Genomic DNA, 17,306 nt, shown 5'->3' on the forward strand with positions numbered 1-17,306 from the left:
TGTGAACTGCTGTTGAACTGTTGAGAAAGATAATCCCTTCTATAAAAATGCTACTTGTTCAGTGAATAATCAGCTACCTCTGTACCCAACTCAAATCAATAACTTGACATTCAAAGCCACTGTCTACTTGAAACTCGAGCACCCTATGAATTTTTTAATCATTTTTACTGTGATGAATAATTAACCGTACCACTACAAAACAAAACACCAAAATGGTCACACACAGGTAGGAAGAATGCAAGATTTTTCCACAAACCTAATTCCTGACATCAGAGGGTAGCACCGAGAGAAAGCCAGGAGATGAATTCCCCGATCACCTGCTCCCAGAGGGGAACCGCACTCAAGTTGGAGAATTGGAACTTTGCAATCCTTTTAACGGGCTGCGCTCCCTTTGAGCACTGCTCCCTGCTGGGAATTTACCCTCCTGCTTTTATCCTCAAGGAGGAATTAGAGGCCAATTCACTTTTGCAACAGCTGGCTTTTTAAAAACTTCACTCTGAGGATCTGGGCTTTGCTAGCAAGGCCGGCATTTATTGCTCATCCATAGTCACCCTTGAGAAAGTGGTGGTGAAACGCCTTCTTGAACCACAGCAGATGTGTTGCATGGTGCTGTTAAGTATTGAGTTCTAGGATTGTGACCAGGCAACAATGAAGGAACCCGATATATGTCCAGGTTGGGCTGGTGTGTGATTTGGCGGAGAACTTAGAGGAGATGGCGTTCCCGAGCTTAAAAGTAGTACGAGTAGAAAATTGGGAGCAGGTAACCTGCAAACCCTACTCCTACCCAAGGAATACATGGGAATTGGTGGGGAAGATTTTCGACGACTCTGCGCTCCGTTTCTTTTTCCCCCGGAGCTGCGGCAATGGCGGCAGTGAGGTGGTCTGGGGTGGGTCACCCTCCAGCGCCCCGCGGCAATCCTCGGGTTGGGATTTTGCGGGAGCGCGAAGCAGCACCACCTGGAAGAGCTGCGTCATGTGAAACGCCCCCGGTTGTGACACCGCCGCGAGTTTTGACTTCAGCCCGACCCATGCGCCCCGCAGCGTGCCCCGCAGTGACCGCCTGGGAAATCCGAGCGGTCCAACAATACCGACAGCAGATAGGTAAGTAATGGCCTCCTAAGGTAAGTGTGGTTGTTTTTTCTTTTAATTTTTTTTGTGCTTTATGTTGTGGTGGCATGGGCTATGTTTTGGGAGTGTTTTTATGTTTTTTTTTAGTTTTTGTTCTCCCCAGGCGAGTCTCCAGCGCTCCCGGCCCGGCTCTTTAGCTCAGGATTTTCCCACGCTACAGCCCCGAGAGAGGTGTGTAACGCCTCCCTGAGCGCTGCGCCCCTGACTCAGGGCCCAGCTGCCCAATTTTGCTGACTGAGGCGCAAACTGTTCCCAGGCGCTAACTTTACCGCCCCGCCGCCATTACCACCCTGAAATCATCAAACGCCGAAAATTCAGCCCGCAGTTTGTCAAAACAAAAGAGGAAGACAAAGTGTAATCACCGAGCTGGCATGCTCTTTATTCTTCACACACTGTCAGAAGTGTCACAGGGGAGAATCGCAAGGGTAATCGCTCCTCAAGATGTGATGAACATCTCCCATGTCATTTGTTGCTCATATTGTACATGGGGAAACAAATAATCATTAAAACCCACAAAGGAATAGGGAAAGAATGGAGCCAAATGGACAAGCCAGTGGCATATAGATGTTTCACTTCAAAATAACTAAAGCAGTACCGAGAAGGTTGGCGGATCTCAATCCTCTTCCCTTCCACATGCCACTGGGATTTTGACCAAGTTGTGCTCTTGGAATAGGAGGTTTAACAACCCCTGAATTCGAGCCCCTCCCCCACCCGACGCAATGAAGGAGCAAGTGGGGTTTTCATATAGCGAGTTGTTACGATCTGAATTGCACGGCCTGAGAGGGTGGTGGGAACGGGTTCAACAGTAACTTTCAAAAGGGAATTGGATGAGTACTTGAAGGGGGATAAATTGCAGGGCTATGGGGAAAGAGCAGAGGTTGTGGGACCAATTGGATAGCTCTTTCAAAGAGTTGGCACAGACCATGATGAAACTCCTGTGCTGCATCATTCTATAATTCTGTAAACACATGAGGGAGAAAGGATATGTGATAGGTGTTATATATGCTGACTATGGATGTACTCTATGGGTAGTCACTGTGAGGTTGTATAAGATGGAGACTTGTTTACCTGATGTACGATCAATAAGGTTCACACCATCTACATACATGCTGGCACCACTAGAGGGTGCAACTGGTGGAGACCGGGGGTTTCCTGCCTTGGTGGCAAGGCCCTGTATAAAAGGCTGCACACCATGCTTGCAGAGCACTCTGGAGTTTGGAATAAAGGACCGAGGTCACGACAGTTCAAGTACAACATATTGTCTTGTGGAGTCGTTCAGAAGTACACTATAGACATGACAATAGGGTTAGATGAAGTAGAATAGGAGGAGGCTAATGTGGAGCACCAGTTGGGCTGAATGGCCTGTGTCAGTGTTGTACATTCTAGGTCATTATTCAGTCAGGTAGCACACTGGTGTCAGCTGTGGCTCAGTGGTAACACTCTCACCTCTGAGTCAGAGGGTTGTGGGTTCAAGTCCCACTCCGGAAACTTGAGCATAAGATTGAGGCTGATACTTCAGTGAAGCGCTGTACTGTCGGAGCTGCAGTCTTTTGGATCAGACAGTAAACCGAGGTCCCGTCTGCTCTCTCGGGGAGGTAAAAGATTCCTTGACACTACTTTGCAGAACAGCAGGGGACTTCTCCCTGGTGCCCTGCCCAATATTTATCCCTCAACCAACAGCACTAAAAAAACATTATCTGGTCATTATCTAATTGCTGTCTGTGGGAGCTTGCTGTGCACAAATTGGTGGCTGCTTTTCGTACATTGCACCAGTAATGGTGACAGATTAGGAAAAGGGAAGGTGCAACGAGACCTGGGTGTCATGGTACATCAGTCATTGAAGGTTGGCATGCAGGTACATCAGGCGGTTAAGAAAGCAAATGGCATGTTGGCCTTCATAGCGAGGGGATTTGAGTACAGGGGCAGGGAGGTGTTGCTACAGTTGTACAGGGCCTTGGTGAAGCCACACCTGGAGTATTGTGTACAGTTTTGGTCTAACTTGAGGACATTCTTGCTATTGAGGGAGTGCAGTGAAGATTCACCAGACTGATTCCCGGGATGGTGGGACTGACCTATCAAGAAAGACTGGATCAACTGAGCTTGTATTCACTGGAGTTCAGAAGAGTGAGAGGGGACCTCATAGAAACGTTTAAAATTCTGACGGGTTTGGACAGGTTGGATGCAGGAAGAATGTTCCCAATGTTGGGGAAGTCCAGAACCAGGGCTCACAGTCTGAGGATAAGGGGTAAGCCATTTAGGACCGAGATGAGGAGAAACTTCTTCACCCAGAGAGTGGTGAACCTGTGGAATTCTCTACCACAGAAAGTAGTTGAGGCCAATTCACTAAATATATTCAAAAGAGAGTTAGATGAAGTCCTTACTACTCGGGGGATCAAGGGGTATGGCGAGAAAGCAGGAAGGGGGTACTAAAGTTTCATGTTCAGCCATGAACTCATTGAATGGCGGTGCAGGCTAGAAGGGTTGAATGGCCTGCTCCTGCACCTATTTTCTATGTTTCTATGTAACTACCCTAAAAAAGTACTTCATTGGCTGAAAAGCGCTTTGGGCCGTCTGGAGGTCCTGAAAGGCGCTATATAAATGCAAGGCTTTCTTTCACTTGGGACTACATGTATTTTTTCTCATCAATTATGAGAGTGCATATATTCATATTTACACAAGCTGCCAGTGCCAAGTAATATTATGCATTTATTGTGTGTACAGGCCTGAATTATTGGAACATCTTCGAGAAGCTAGAGCAGAGAAGAAAAAACTCCGCAAAACTCTCCGAGAGTTTGAAGAGCAATTCCTTAAACAAACGGGAAGGTAAGATAGACCAATCATCAGCTTTGATACAATATGTTCCGAATACATCAGCAAAACACACTTAAACAAATAATGAATTTATATATGGGAATCAGAGACTTTTGAGAACGATGTTCAATTGAAACTGATCTTACAGTGAAACAAGAGCTGAGAACCAAGCCGAAATCACGGCCTATCTGGGCGAATCACTGGTTCATGTTCCTCAAACAAACAACTGAAATGGATTTTAACATTAGAGTAATAAAACTGCTAGAATAACGCTTAAATATTGGCTCCACATGTGCCACATCATCATTGCCCACCAGCTGTATCAATACGTGTGCAGTATCCACCACGCTCCACTCCCCACACACACACTGCACCACTCCCCCCACACACACTGCACCACTCCCCCCACACACACTGCACCACTCCCCACACACACACTGCACCACTCCCCACACACACACTGCACCACTCCCCCCACACACACTGCACCACTCCCCCCCACACACTGCACCACTCCCCCCACACACACTGCACCACTCCCCACACACACACTGCACCACTCCCCCCACACACACTGCACCACTCCCCCCACACACACTGCACCACTCCCCCCACACACACTGCACCACTCCCCCCACACACACTGCACCACTCCCCCCACACACACTGCACCACTCCCCCCACACACACTGCACCACTCCCCCCACACACACTGCACCACTCCCCCCCACACACACTGCACCACTCCCTCCACACACACTGCACCACTCCCTCCACACACACTGCACCACTCCCCAGACACGCACTGCATCACTCCCCCCACACACACTGCACCACTCCCCCCACACACACTGCACCACTCCCCCCACACACACTGCACCACTCCCCCCACACACACTGCACCACTCCCCCCCACACACACTGCACCACTCCCCCCACACACACTGCACCACTCCCCCCACACACACTGCACCACTCCCCCCACACACACTGCACCACTCCCCCCACACACACTGCACCACTCCCCACACACACACTGCACCACTCCCCCCACACACACTGCACCACTCCCCCCACACACACTGCACCACTCCCCCCACACACACTGCACCACTCCCCCCACACACACTGCACCACTCCCCACACACACTGCAACACTCCACACACACACACTGCACCACTCCCCACACACACACTGCACCACTCCCCACACACACACTGCACCACTCCCCACACACACACTGCACCACTCCCCACACACACTGCACCACTCCCCACACACACACTGCACCACTCCCCCCACACACACTGCACCACTCCCCACACACACACTGCACCACTCCCCCCACACACACTGCACCACTCCCCCCCACACACACTGCACCACTCCCCCCACACACACTGCACCACTCCCCCCACACACACTGCACCACTCCCCACAGACACACTGCACCACTCCCCCCACACACACTGCACCACTCCCCACACACACTGCAACACTCCACACACACACACTGCACCACTCCCCACACACACACTGCACCACTCCCCACACACACACTGCACCACTCCCCCCACACACACTGCACCACTCCCCACACACACACTGCACCACTCCCCCCACACACACTGCACCACTCCCCAGACACGCACTGCACCACTCCCCAGACACGCACTGCACCACTCCCCACACACGCACTGCACCACTCCCCACACACGCACTGCACCACTCCCCACACACGCACTGCACCACTCCCCACACACACTGCACCACTCCCCCCACACACACTGCACCACTCCCCACACACACTGCACCACTCCCCCCACACACACTGCACCACTCCCCACACACACACTGCACCACTCCCCCCACACACACTGCACCACTCCCCACACACACACACTGCACCACTCCCCACACACACACACTGCACCACTCCCCCCACACACACTGCAGCACTCCCCACACACACACTGCAGCACTCCCCACACACACACTGCAGCACTCCCCACACACACACTGCACCACTCCACACACACACACTGCACCACTCCCCGCACACACACTGCACCACTCCCCACACACACTGCACCACTCCACACACACACACTGCACCACTCCCCACACACACACTGCACCACTCCCCAGGCACACACACACACTGCACCACTCCCCACTGCACCACTCCCCACACACACTGCACCACTCCCCAGACACACACTGCACCACCCCCCCCCACACACACACTGCACCACTCCCCACACACACGCTACACCACTCCGCATACACGCACTACACCACTCCCCATACACTGCATGCACCACTCCCCACTCACACACTGAACCACTCCCCCCACATACACTGAACCACTCCCCACGCACTGCATGCACCACTCCCCTAGCGATCGCGCGCTCACGCACCACTCTCCTCGCGCGCGCGCAGCACAGCCCTCGCGCACGTGCGCACCTCCCCAATGTGTGCGCGCGCACCATGCCACATAGGCACGCGAGCGCCACTCCCCAGACACGCGAGCGCCACTCCCCAGACACGCGCGCGCCAATCCCCCCACAAGCGCGCGCCAATCTCCCCACACGCGCGCGCGCCAATCGTGCCAATCCCCCCACGCGCGCGCGCCAATCCACCCACGCGCGCGCACCACTTCCCACGCAAACTGCACCACTCCCCACACACACACACACACACATACACTGCACCACTCCCCACACACACACACACACACATACACTGCACCACTCCCCACACACACACACACACTGCACCACTCCCCCCACACACACACACACACTGCACCACTCCCCACACACACACACACACTACACCACTCCCCACATACACACACCACTCCCCACACACACACTGCACCACTCCCCCCATGCACACACACACTACACCACTCCCCACACACACTGCACCACTCCCCACACTGCACCACTCCCCACACTACACCACTCCCCACACTCACACTGCACCACTCCCCTCGCAATCGTGTGCGCACGCACCACTCTCCACGCGCGCGCACGCAGCACACCCCTCGCGCGCGTGCACCACTCCCCAATGTGTGCGTGCGCACCATGCCACATACGCACGCGCGCACCACTCCCCCCACACACGCGCACCAATCCCCACAAACGCACGCACCAATCCCCACAAACGCACGCACCACTCCCCCCACACGCGCACACCACTCCCCCCAAACGCGCACACCTCTTCCCACACACACACACACACTGCACCACTCCCCACACACACACACACACACTGCACCACTCCCCACACGCACTGCACCACTCCCCACACACACACTGCACCACTCCCCACACTCACTGCACCACTCCCCACACACACACTGCACCACTCCCCACACACACACTGCACCACTCCCCACACACACACTGCACCACTCCCCACACTCACTGCACCACTCCCCACACACACACTGCACCACTCCCCACACACACACTGCACCACTCCCCACACACACACTGCACCACTCCCCACACACTCACTGCACCACTCCCCACACACACACTACACCACTCCCCACACACACACTGCACCACTCCCCACACTGCACCAATCCGCACACTACACCACTCCCCACACACACTGCACCACTCCCCTCACGATCGTGCGCGAACGCACCACTCTCCACGCGCGCGCACGCAGCACACCTCCGCGCGCGTGCACCACTCCCCAATGTGTGCGCGCGCACCACTCCCCCCACACACGCGCACCAATCCCCACAAACGCACGCACCAATCCCCACAAACGCACGCACCACTCCCCCCACACGCACACACCACTCCCCCCAAACGCGCACACCTCTTCCCACACACACACACACACTGCACCACTCCCCACACACACACACTGCACCACTCCCCACACTCACTGCACCACTCCCCACACACACACTGCACCACTCCCCACACTCACTGCACCACTCCCCACACTCACTGCACCACTCCCCACACACACACTGCACCACTCCCCACACACACACTGCACCACTCCCCACACTCACTGCACCACTCCCCACACACACACACACTGCACCACTCCCCACACTCACTGCACCACTCCCCACACTCACTGCACCACTCCCCCCACACGCGCGCACCACTCCCCCCACACGCGCGCACCACTCCCCCCACACGCGCGCACCACTCCCCCCAAACGCGCACACCACTTCTCACACAAACTGCACCTCTTCCCACACACACACACACACACTGCACCACTCCCCTTACACACACTGCACCACTCCCCTTGTGATCGCGTGCGCACGCACCACTCCCCAGTGCGAGCACGCGCACCACGTCACATACGCACACACTGCACCACTCCCAACACACGCACTGCGCTACTCCCCACACACACACTACACCACTCCCCACACACTCACTGCACCACTCCCCACTCACACACTGAACCACTCCCCCCACATACACTGAACCACTCCCCACGCACTGCATGCACCACTCCCCACACACTGCATGCACCACTCCCCTCGCGATCGCGCGCTCACGCACCACTCTCCTCGCGCGCACGCAGCACAGCCCTCGCGCACGTATGCCCCTCCCCAATGCATGCGCGCGCACCATGCCACATACGCACACGTGTACCACTCCCCCCACACGCGAGCGCCACTCCCCCCCCCACGCGCGCGCCACCCCCCCCCCCCCACGCGCGCGCCAATCCCCCCACATGCGCGCGCCAATCCCCCCACATGCGCGCGCCAATCCCCCCACACGCGCGCGCCAATCCCCCCACATGCGCGCGCCAATCCCCCCACACGCGCGTGCCACTTCCCACACAAACTGCACCACTCCCCGCACACACACTGCACCACTCCCCACACACACACTGCACCACTCCCCGCACACACACACTGCACCACTCCCCACACACACACTGCACCACTCCCCACACACTCACACACTGCACCACTCCCCAGACACACGCTGCACCACTCCCCAGACACACAGCACCACTCCCCAGACACACAGCACCACTCCCCACACACACAGCACCACTCCCCACACACACACACACTGCACCACTCCCCACACACACACACTGCACCACTCCCCACACACACACACTGCACCACTCCCCACACACACACACTGCACCACTCCCCACACACACACACTGCACCACTCCCCACACACACACACTGCACCACTCCCCACACACACACTGCACCACTCCCCACACACACACACTGCACCACTCCCCACACACACACACACTGCATCACTCCCCACACACACACTGCACCACTCCCCCCACACACACACACTGCACCACTCCCCACACACACTGCACCACTCCCCGCACACACACACTGCACCACTCCCCACACGCACACACACACTACACCACTCCCCACACACACTGCACCACTCCCCACACTACACCACTCCCCGCACTACACCACTCCCCACACACACACTGCACCAATCCTCACACACTGCATGCACCACTCCCCTCGCGATCGTGCGCGCACACACCACTCCCCTCGCGATCGTGCGCGCACGCACCACTCCCCCCACACACGCGCACCAATCCCCACAAACGCACGCACACCACTCCCCCCAAACGCGCACACCACTTCCCACACAAACTGCACCTCTTCCTACACACACACACTGCACCACTCCCCAGACACACACTGCACCACTCCCCTTGTGATCGCGTGCGCACGCACCACTCCCCAATGCGTGCACGCACACCACGTCACATACGCACGCACTGCACCACTCCCCACACACGCACTGCACCACTCCCCAGACACACACTGCACCACTCCCCACACACACACACACTGCACCACTCCCCACACACACACTGCACCACTCCCCCACACAAACTGCACCACTCCCCACACACACACTGCACCACTCCCCACACACACACTGCACCACTCCCCTCACGATCGTGCGCGCACGTACCACTCTCCACGCGCGCGCACGCAGCACACCTCCGCGCGCGTGCACCACTCCCCAATGTGTGCGCGCGCACCATGCCACATACGCACGTGCGCACCACTCCCCCCAAACGCGCACACCACTTCTCACACAAACTGCACCTCTTCCCACACACACACACTGCACCACTCCCCACACACACACTGCACCACTCCCCCCACACACACACACACACTGCACCACTCCCCCCACACACACACACACACTGCACCACTCCCCACACACACACACACACACTACACCACTCCCCACATACACACACCACTCCCCACACACACACTGCACCACTCCCCCCACGCACACACACACACACACTGCACCACTCCCCACACTACACCACTCCCCACACACACACTGCACCACTCCCCCCACGCACACACACACTACACCACTCCCCACACACACTGCACCACTCCCCACACTACACCACTCCCCACACTCACACTGCACCACTCCCCTCGCGATCGTGCGCGCACGCACCACTCTCCACGCGCGCGCACGCAGCACACCCCTCGCGCGCGTGCACCACTCCCCAATGTGTGCGCGCGCACCATGCCACATACGCACGTGCGCACCACTCCCCCCACACACGCGCACCAATCCCCACAAACGCACGCACCACTCCCCCCACACGCGCACACCACTCCCCCCAAACGCGCACACCACTTCCCACACAAACTGCACTTCTTCCCACACACACACACTGTACCACTCCCCACACACACACTGCACCACTCCCCACACACACACACACACTGCACCACTCCCCACACACACTGCACCACTCCCCACACACACACACTGCACCACTCCCCACACACACACTGCACCACTCCCCACACACACACTGCACCACTCCCCACACACACACTGCACCACTCCCCACACACACACTGCACCACTCCCCACATTCACTGCACCACTCCCCACACACACACACTGCACCACTCCCCACACACACACTGCACCACTCCCCACACACACACTGCACCACTCCCCACACACACACTGCACCACTCCCCACACACACACTGCACCACTCCCCACACACACACTGCACCACTCCCCACACACACTGCACCACTCCCCACACACACACTGCACCACTCCCCACACACACACACTGCACCACTCCCCACACACACACTGCACCACTCCCCCCACGCACACACACACTACACCACTCCCCACACACACACTGCACCACTCCCCTCACGATCGTGCGCGCACGCACCACTCTCCACGCGCGCACGCAGCACACCTCCGCGCGCGTGCACCACTCCCCAATGTGTGCGCGTGCACCATGCCACATACGCACGCGCGCACCACTCCCCCCACACGCGCGCACCACTCCCCCCACACGCGCGCACCACTCCCCCCACACGCGCGCACCACTCCCCCCACACGCGCGCACCACTCCCCCCAAACGCGCACACCACTTCTCACACAAACTGCACCTCTTCCCACACACACACACTGCACCACTCCCCACACACACACTGCACCACTCCCCTTGTGATCGCGTGCGCACGCACCACTCCCCAGTGCGAGCACGCGCACCACGTCACATACGCACACACTGCACCACTCCCAACACACGAACTGCACTACTCCCCACACACACACTACACCACTCCCCACACACTCACTGCACCACTCCCCATACACTGAATGCACCACTCCCCACTCACACACTGAACCACTCCCCCCACACACACTGAACCACTCCCCCCACATACACTAAACCACTCCCCACGCACTGCATGCACCACTCCCCACACACTGCATGCACCACTCCCCTCGCGATCGCGTGCTCACGCACCACTCTCCTCGCGCGCACGCAGCACAGCCCTCGCGCACGTGCGCCCCACCCCAATGCATGCGCGCGCACCATGCCACATACGCACACGTGTACCACTCCCCCCACACGCGAGCGCCACTCCCCACACACGCGCGCGCCAATCCCCCCACACGCGCGCGCCAATCCCCCCACATGCGCGCGCCAATCCCCCCACATGCGCGCGCCAATCCCCCCACACGCGCGCGCCAATCCCCCCACACGCGCGCGCCAATCCCCCCACACGCGCGCGCCAATCCCCCCACACAAACTGCACCACTCCCCGCACACACACACACTGCACCACTCCCCGCACACACACACACTGCACCACTCCCCACACACACACACACACTGCACCACTCCCCGCACACACACACACTGCACCACTCCCCACACACACACACACACTGCACCACTCCCCACACACACACACACACTGCACCACTCCCCGCACACACACACACTGCACCACTCCCCGCACACACACACACTGCACCACTCCCCACACACACACACACACTGCACCACTCCCCTCACACTGCACCACTCCCCAGACACACACTGCACCACTCCCCACACACACAGCACCACTCCCCACACACACACACGCTGCACCACTCCCCAGACACACGCTGCACCACTCCCCACACACACACACACACACACACACACACACACTGCACCACTCCCCACACACACACACTGCACCACTCCCCACACATGCACTGCACCACTCCCCACACACACACACAAACTGCACCACTCCCCACACACACACACAGTGCACCACTCCCCGCACACACACTGCACCACTCCCCACACACAACACACACTACACCACTCCCCACACACACTGCACCACTCCCCGCACACACACACTACACCACTCCGCTCGCGATCGTGCGCGCACGCACCACTCCCCTCGCGATCGTGCGCGCACGCACCACTCTCCACGCGCGCGCACGCAGCACACCCCTCGCGCGCGTGCACCACTCCACAATGTGTGCGCGCGCACCATGCCACATACGCATCCGCGCACCACTCCCCCCACACACGCGCACCAATCCCCACAAACGCGCGCGCACCACTCCCCCCAAACGCGCACACCACTTCCCACACAAACTGCACCTCTTCCCACACACACACACTGCACCACTCCCCAGACACACACTGCACCACTCCCCAGACACATACTGCACCACTCCCCTTGTGATCGCGTGCGCACGCACCACTCCCCAATGCGTGCACGCACACCACGTCACATACGCACGCACTGCACCACTCCCCACACACGCACTGCTCCACTCCCCACACATGCACTGCACCACTCCCCACACACGCACTGCACCACTCCCCACACACGCACTGCACCACTCCCCACACACACCGCACCACTCCCCACACATACACTGCACCACTCCCCGCACACACACTACACCACTCCCCACACACTGCATGCACCACTCTCCTCGCGCACGTGCACCCCTCTCCAATGCGTGCACGCGCACAATGCCACATACGCACGCGCGTACCATTCCCCCCACACGCGAGCGCCATTCCCCCCACATGAGCACCACTCTCCCCCCCACACGCGAGCACCACTCCCCCCCCACACGCGCGCACCACTCTCCCCACACGCGCGCACCGCTTCCCACACAAACTGCACCTCTTCCCACACACACACTGCACCACTCCCCTTGCGATCGCGCGTGCACGCACCACTCCCCAATGTGTGCACGCACACCACGTCACATACGCACGCACTGCACCACTCCCCACACACGCACTGCATCACTCCCCACACACTGCATGCACCACTCCCCTCACGATCGCGCGCTCACGCACCACTCTCCTCGCGCGTGCACGCAGCACAACCCTCACGTGCGTGCACCACTCCCCAATGCGTGCGTGCGCACCACGCCACATACGCACGCGTGTATCACTCCCCACACACGCGCGTATCACTCCCCACACACGCGCGCACCACTCACCCACACGCGCGCGCACCACTCACCCACACGCGCGCGCACCACTCACCCACACGCGCGCGCACCACTCACCCACACGCGCGCACCACTCCCCTCACACGCGCGCACCACTCCCCACCACACACACACTGAACCACTCCCCCCACTCACACACTGAACCGCTCCCCACACACTGCACGCACCTCTCCTCGCACGCGCGCACCACTCCCCACCACACACACACTGAACCACTCCCCCCACTCACACACTGAACCGCTCCCCACACACTGCACGCACCTCTCCTCGCGCGCGCGCACCACTCCCCTCACACGCACACGCCGCACCACTCCCCCCACACGCACCACTCCCCCCACACGCACACGCCGCACCACTCCCCCCACACGCACACGCCGCACCACTCCCCCCACACGCACACGCCGCACCACTCCCCCCACACGCGCACGACTCCCCACACACGCACGCTGCACCACTCCCCACACACGCACGCTGCACCACTCCCCACACGCACCACTCCCCACACACGCACGCTGCACCACTCCCCACACACGCACGCTGCACCACTCCCCACACACGCACGCTGCACCACTCCCCACACGCACCACTCCCCACACACGCACGCTGCACCACTCCCCACACACGCACGCTGCACCACTCCCCACACGCACCACTCCCCCCACACGCACGCTGCACCACTCCCCCCACACGCACGCTGCACCACTCCCCACACACACTGCACCACTCCCCGTGCGCGCATGCGCGCAGCACTCCCCACACACACACTGCACCACTCCCCACGCACACACACCACCCACACTCCACCATGCAGCACACTCACACATTGCACTCCTCAACACACGCAAAATCCAGCACTCAGTTAACATTGCACCACACTACTGGTGAAAAGTCAGTGTCTGTTTTTTGCATTTCAGTTTAATTTTTCTTTTTCTCCTGGTACTACCTACTGGGCAGTGAGTCTCGCTGTAATGTTCTACAGTCACTGGTAGATGGATGGACATCACTTTTTAAACTCTTCGTGTTTTCTGGTTGTTGAAAGACTAGGGAGAATAACCTGAGGATTGTTGAGGAAGATCTGTCCTCTCGAGCCGGTGTCCTGAAATATCAGTTTAGGTAACCCTCCTCCTCCATCCATATATTCATTAAGCCCTCCATCAAAAATGCGTCAGGTGCTGAAACCACAGAATGTTTTGTGACTCCTCCTTTGGCTATTTGTGCTGCCACTTCTCTAACTCCACCCAAGGCTAACAAGCCTCTGAAATTGATTTTGATGCTTGACAATGACTGAAACAAATGTTTGCCCCCCATGTGTAGGCATTTATCTTTAACTGAGCACATCCCTTTAATTTGGACCTCCTGCCCAGATTATACGCTTACCCATTGGCCTTATCCTCACAAGGACAAAGCTACATTGTTGAGTGAAAGCTTCATATGATCTGAAGCAGACAATTTCGGGCAGTTACTGCACTGCTCCGCCCCCACTAATGTGACACAAAAGCCTAAATCGTGCCAGCAGTGTAACTTTGGCTTTGTGTTCAATTTTGAGAAACCCTGTCTTAGGAAAGTGATACTGGCCTTGGAGAAAAATCCAGGGACAATTCAGCAGAATGATGCACTGAAATAAAGGGTCTGAGCTATGAATTGGCAGGGTAGGTAGAGAACAATTATGCTCAAAATGAATATAGAACAAAAGGATATCATTTTAGAATTTAAGCTAAAAGCAAATCCAGTAAAAATTCTTCACACAAAAGGTAGTGAGAATGTTCTGCTCAAGGCCTTCGAATCAAATTGAAGCCGAACACACATAGAAAAATAGGTGCAGGAGTAGGCCATTCGACCCTTCGAGCCTGCACCACCATTCAATAAGATCATGGCTGATCATTCACCTCAGTACTCCTTTCCCGTTTTCTCTCCATACCCCTTGATCCCTTTAGCCGTAAGTGTCATATCTAACTCCCTCTTGAATATATCCAATGAACTGGCCTCAACAACTCTCTGCAGTATGGAATTCCACAGGTTAACAACTCTCTGAGTGAAGAAGTTTCTCCTCATCTCAGTCTTAAATGGCTTACCCCTTATCCTTAGATTATGTCCCCATGTTCTGGACTTCCCCAACATTGGGAACATTCTTCCTGCATCTAACCTGTCCAGTCCCGTCAGAATTTTATATGTTTCTATGAGATCCATAAGAACATAAGAACATAAGAATTAGGAACAGGAGTAGGCCATCTAGCCCCTCGAGCCTGCTCCGCCATTCAACAAGATCATGGCTGATCTGGCCGTGGACTCAGCTCCACTTACCCGCCCGCTCCCCATAACCCTTAATTCCCTTATTGGTTAAAAATCTATCTATCTGTGACTTGAATACATTCAATGAGCTAGCCTCAACTGCTTCCTTGGGTAGAGAATTCCACAGATTCACAACCCTCTGGGAGAAGAAATTCCTTCTCAACTCAGTTTTAAATTGGCTCCCCCGTATTTTGAGGCTGTGCCCCCTAGTTCTAGTCTCCCCGACCAGTGGAAACAACCTCTCTGCCTCTATCTTGTCTATCCCTTTCATTATTTTAAGTGTTTCTATAAGATTACCCCTCATCCTTCTGAACTCCAACGAGTAAAGACCCAGTCTACTCAATCTATCATCATAAGGTAACCCCCTCATCTCTGGAATCAACCTAGTGAATCGTCTCTGTACCCCCTCCAAAGCCAGTATATCCTTCCTTAAGTAAGGTGAGCAAAACTGCACGCAGTACTCCAGGTGCGGCCTCACCAATACCCTATACAATCGCAGAAGGACCTCCCTGCTTTTGTACTCCATCCCTCTCGCAATGAAGGACAACATTCCATTCGCCTTCCTGATTACCTGCTGCACCTGCAAACTAACTTTTTGGGATTCATGCACAAGGACCCCCAGGTCCCTCTGCACCGCAGCATGTTGTAATTTCTCCCCATTCAAATAATATTCCCTTTTACTGTTTTTTTTCCCCAAGGTGGATGACCTCACACTTTCCGACATTGTATTCCATTTGCCAAACCTTAGCCCATTCGCTTAACCAATCTAAATCTCTTTGCAGCCTCTCTGTGTCCTCTACACAACCCGCTTTGTGTCATCTGCAAATTTTGTTACACCACACTCTGTCCCCTCTTCCAAGTCATCTATGTATATTGTAAACAGTTGTGGCCCCAGCACCGATCCCTGTGGCACACCACTAACCACCGATTTCCAACCCGAAAAGGACCCATTTATCCCGACTCTCTGCTTTCTGTTAGCCAGCCAATTCTCTATCCATGCTAATACATTTCCTCTGACTCCGCGTACCTTTATCTTCTGCAGTAACCTTTTGTGTGGCACCTTATCGAATGCCTTTTGAAAATCTAAATACACCACATCCATCGGTACACCTCTATCCACCATGCTCGTTATATCCTCAAAGAATTCCAGTAAATTAGTTAAACATGATTTCCCCTTCATGAATCCATGCTGCGCCTGCTTGATTGCACTATTCCTATCT

At 56.6% G+C, this 17,306-nt stretch overlaps 1 protein-coding gene across 1 annotated transcript in view; it reads left to right on the forward strand.

Moving 5' to 3' along the window:
* The window catches only part of fam13c (family with sequence similarity 13 member C), a 155,794-nt gene that overhangs the window by 129,003 nt on the left and 9,485 nt on the right, over positions 1-17,306 (forward strand). The window contains exon 15 of the mRNA XM_070876865.1: positions 3,850-3,951. Within this exon, the coding sequence (XP_070732966.1) occupies positions 3,850-3,951 (102 nt within the window). The remainder of the gene's footprint in view (positions 1-3,849; positions 3,952-17,306) is intronic.

The sequence above is a fragment of the Pristiophorus japonicus genome, chromosome 3 (genome assembly GCF_044704955.1).
Source record: "Pristiophorus japonicus isolate sPriJap1 chromosome 3, sPriJap1.hap1, whole genome shotgun sequence".
NCBI lineage: Eukaryota > Metazoa > Chordata > Chondrichthyes > Pristiophoridae > Pristiophorus > Pristiophorus japonicus.